This window comes from Phytophthora parasitica, assembly GCF_000247585.1.
Source record: "Phytophthora parasitica INRA-310 unplaced genomic scaffold supercont2.9, whole genome shotgun sequence".
NCBI classification, from domain to species: Eukaryota; Oomycota; class Peronosporomycetes; order Peronosporales; family Peronosporaceae; genus Phytophthora; species Phytophthora nicotianae.
Genome location: NW_008648995.1, coordinates 658960 through 661143, shown reverse-complemented (window position 1 = coordinate 661143; position 2184 = coordinate 658960). Strand labels below are relative to the sequence as shown.

The 2184-nt window shown below is 47.1% G+C and overlaps 2 protein-coding genes across 2 annotated transcripts in view; both read right to left on the bottom strand.

The window, feature by feature from the left end:
• The window catches only part of PPTG_06301 (hypothetical protein), a gene marked incomplete at both ends in the record, with an annotated part of 2630 nt that extends 1907 nt beyond the window's left edge, over positions 1-723 (bottom strand). Inside the window, 2 exons of the mRNA XM_008900203.1 lie at positions 16-434; positions 499-723. Of these exons, the coding sequence (XP_008898451.1) occupies positions 16-434; positions 499-723 (644 nt within the window). The remainder of the gene's footprint in view (positions 1-15; positions 435-498) is intronic.
• Positions 724-741: 18 nt separating this feature from the next.
• On the bottom strand, positions 742-2139 carry PPTG_06300 (hypothetical protein; the record flags this gene model as incomplete). The annotated part of the gene is made up of 1 exon (XM_008900202.1): positions 742-2139. One exon carries the CDS (start codon positions 2137-2139, stop codon positions 742-744), a length of 1398 nt encoding a protein of 465 aa, XP_008898450.1.
• Positions 2140-2184: the final 45 nt, after the last annotated feature.

The window sequence follows — 2184 nt, the reverse complement described above, 5'->3', positions numbered from 1 at the left end:
ATAGTCTTTGCGAACGCTGTCTCCACCCACTCGGGCATATCCACATTCAAACTACCTCCTGGAATCCTATCCAGGAGGGTAAAGGCGAAGCTTCCTGCAAGCAGCACTTGCACCAATTCAAGCGATGAGCCGCAATGTTCCACCGTTAAGGAAGAGTCCGCAAGCGCCTTGGTATTGCCCTCGACAGTCTTGAAGATATCTTCGAGTTCCGAGGTGTTGAGCACTTCTGCCATCTGTCGTAAGTTAACTATCTCATATTTTGCACCGTGTACAAGTTTCTCTAAATCGCGAGCTCGCAGTAAAATATCGTGGTGCTGTTTCTTGAGATCGAGGTAGCTGAAGATTGACTCTTCTTCTTCACTCGCGTTGGGTGATTTTTGAGGAATTTTGACAAATTCCAGCGACTCGAGAAGGTATCCTAGCGTGTCTGTAAACTACAAAAATAACATTAGAAATTAGCAATAAATTAAAATATAGCAATAAGCGAACAAGACATACCAGAATAAGGTCGTTCGTAGCTTGGTTTAGCTTCGCTCGGATCGTAACAAGGTGATGCGGATCCTCTTTAGCGCGGAATATCAAGTCTCGAATGTGTTTAAGAAGCTCCTCAAGCACGAAAATTCGAGTGAAGAAGCTGCGTAAGAACATTTCTCGACACAAGAGCGAGAAATACGAGATGAAAACTTTCTCAAAGCGTTTGGAGGCCGACCCGGCAATCAACATTCCATCCCTCCCGACGATCTATACACTGTCTTCTCCGATATCATAAGCACAGTGAATGTCACCCAGCACCTGCTTCAATTCATTCTCAAAGTCTCCCCGATCCATATACTCCAATCCAGGCATGAACGGGTCGATCTGGTCCGCCATAATCATGTTAAACTTGCCGCGATTAGCGATATCCCCCAGGAAAACCATATCCAACAAGCTTGTTTGATACGAAGACAGTAGATCGTCCATGATCTCGGACGAGTCCTGATGAATATCAACCAACAGTCGAGACAGTAAATCTACTGAAATACGATCCGCTCGCTTGTCCAAGATGGCATCCACTTTGATCCCGTAGAAAATCGTACCGTCCACATTGAGGTGAATACCGAAATTCTCCACTTGTACGATACCGTCGTCTTCTGGGAAATTGATCTCGGCTTCAAAGTTGATGTATCGTACGGGGTCATAGTCGAGAATACGAACTTCTGTAAGACCAGGAGGGACTTCAAACTGCGTATCAGTGGGACGATCGTCAATAAGTGACGTGAATAGGCCACCTTGACAACGATCCATAGACCCGAGTCGTTCGTTCAAAGCGACGATTTGGTTCGATCCAAACGGGATCCACTCACCCACCAGACACACGGGGTTGGCCAGTACAATAGCTTCGGATAGTGTGTCGCGGATGTTGGATTGGCCACTGGCAGCCTCCAGTGCTCGATGAGCATTCGAAGACAATTGTTGATACGCTTCTAGACTGCGTACACATTGTGGAACGAAAGGGCTGGAGACGTACGACACATCCTCAGTCTCAGTCACTCCGGAGTATCTGAAATATCCGATGGATTCCAGAATAAACCGACCTTCTTCGTTAAACTCGGGTTCTTCTTCATTAATTTGGATCTCCCCACTTACTCCAGCCATGAGGTGTTTATCACTTCCCCTTGTGAACGTCCAAGCAGGGACGTTTGCTTCTATTGTTGTATTGGCATCTGGAGGGTCTCGAATCGGAATGTATCGGATTTTTAGGAGTTCTCGACGATAAGGTTTCGGAGCGAAGATAAAGGCATCGACGTTGGCCTTGAGTTCCTTACTAACTTGAGACAACAACTGAAGTCCACGCAGAGAAACCTGGAACGCCGTCACTGAGTGATAATCCTTGGTCGAGAGCTTTAAACCGTTAATAAGGTTAGCCTCTCGTAGATCGTCAATAGCGGATTTACCGTCTTGTGTTGTGTTCATCCAGATGCGCTTAGGCCTTCCCTCTTGTGCGATGACCATAGCTGCAGGTGCGTAGTCGAAGTTCAAGGCTCCTGCAGCGATACCCTCGTACATTAAAACTAGCAACGGGATCTGACGAATCCACGACTCTTTATCCTCTTTTGTACGTGCACACACAGCGTATCTCGACAGCATGTAGAGCAGCATAACGTGGTCGGTAGGCCACGTCTCCCGCACCGTCCGTCCAGTATC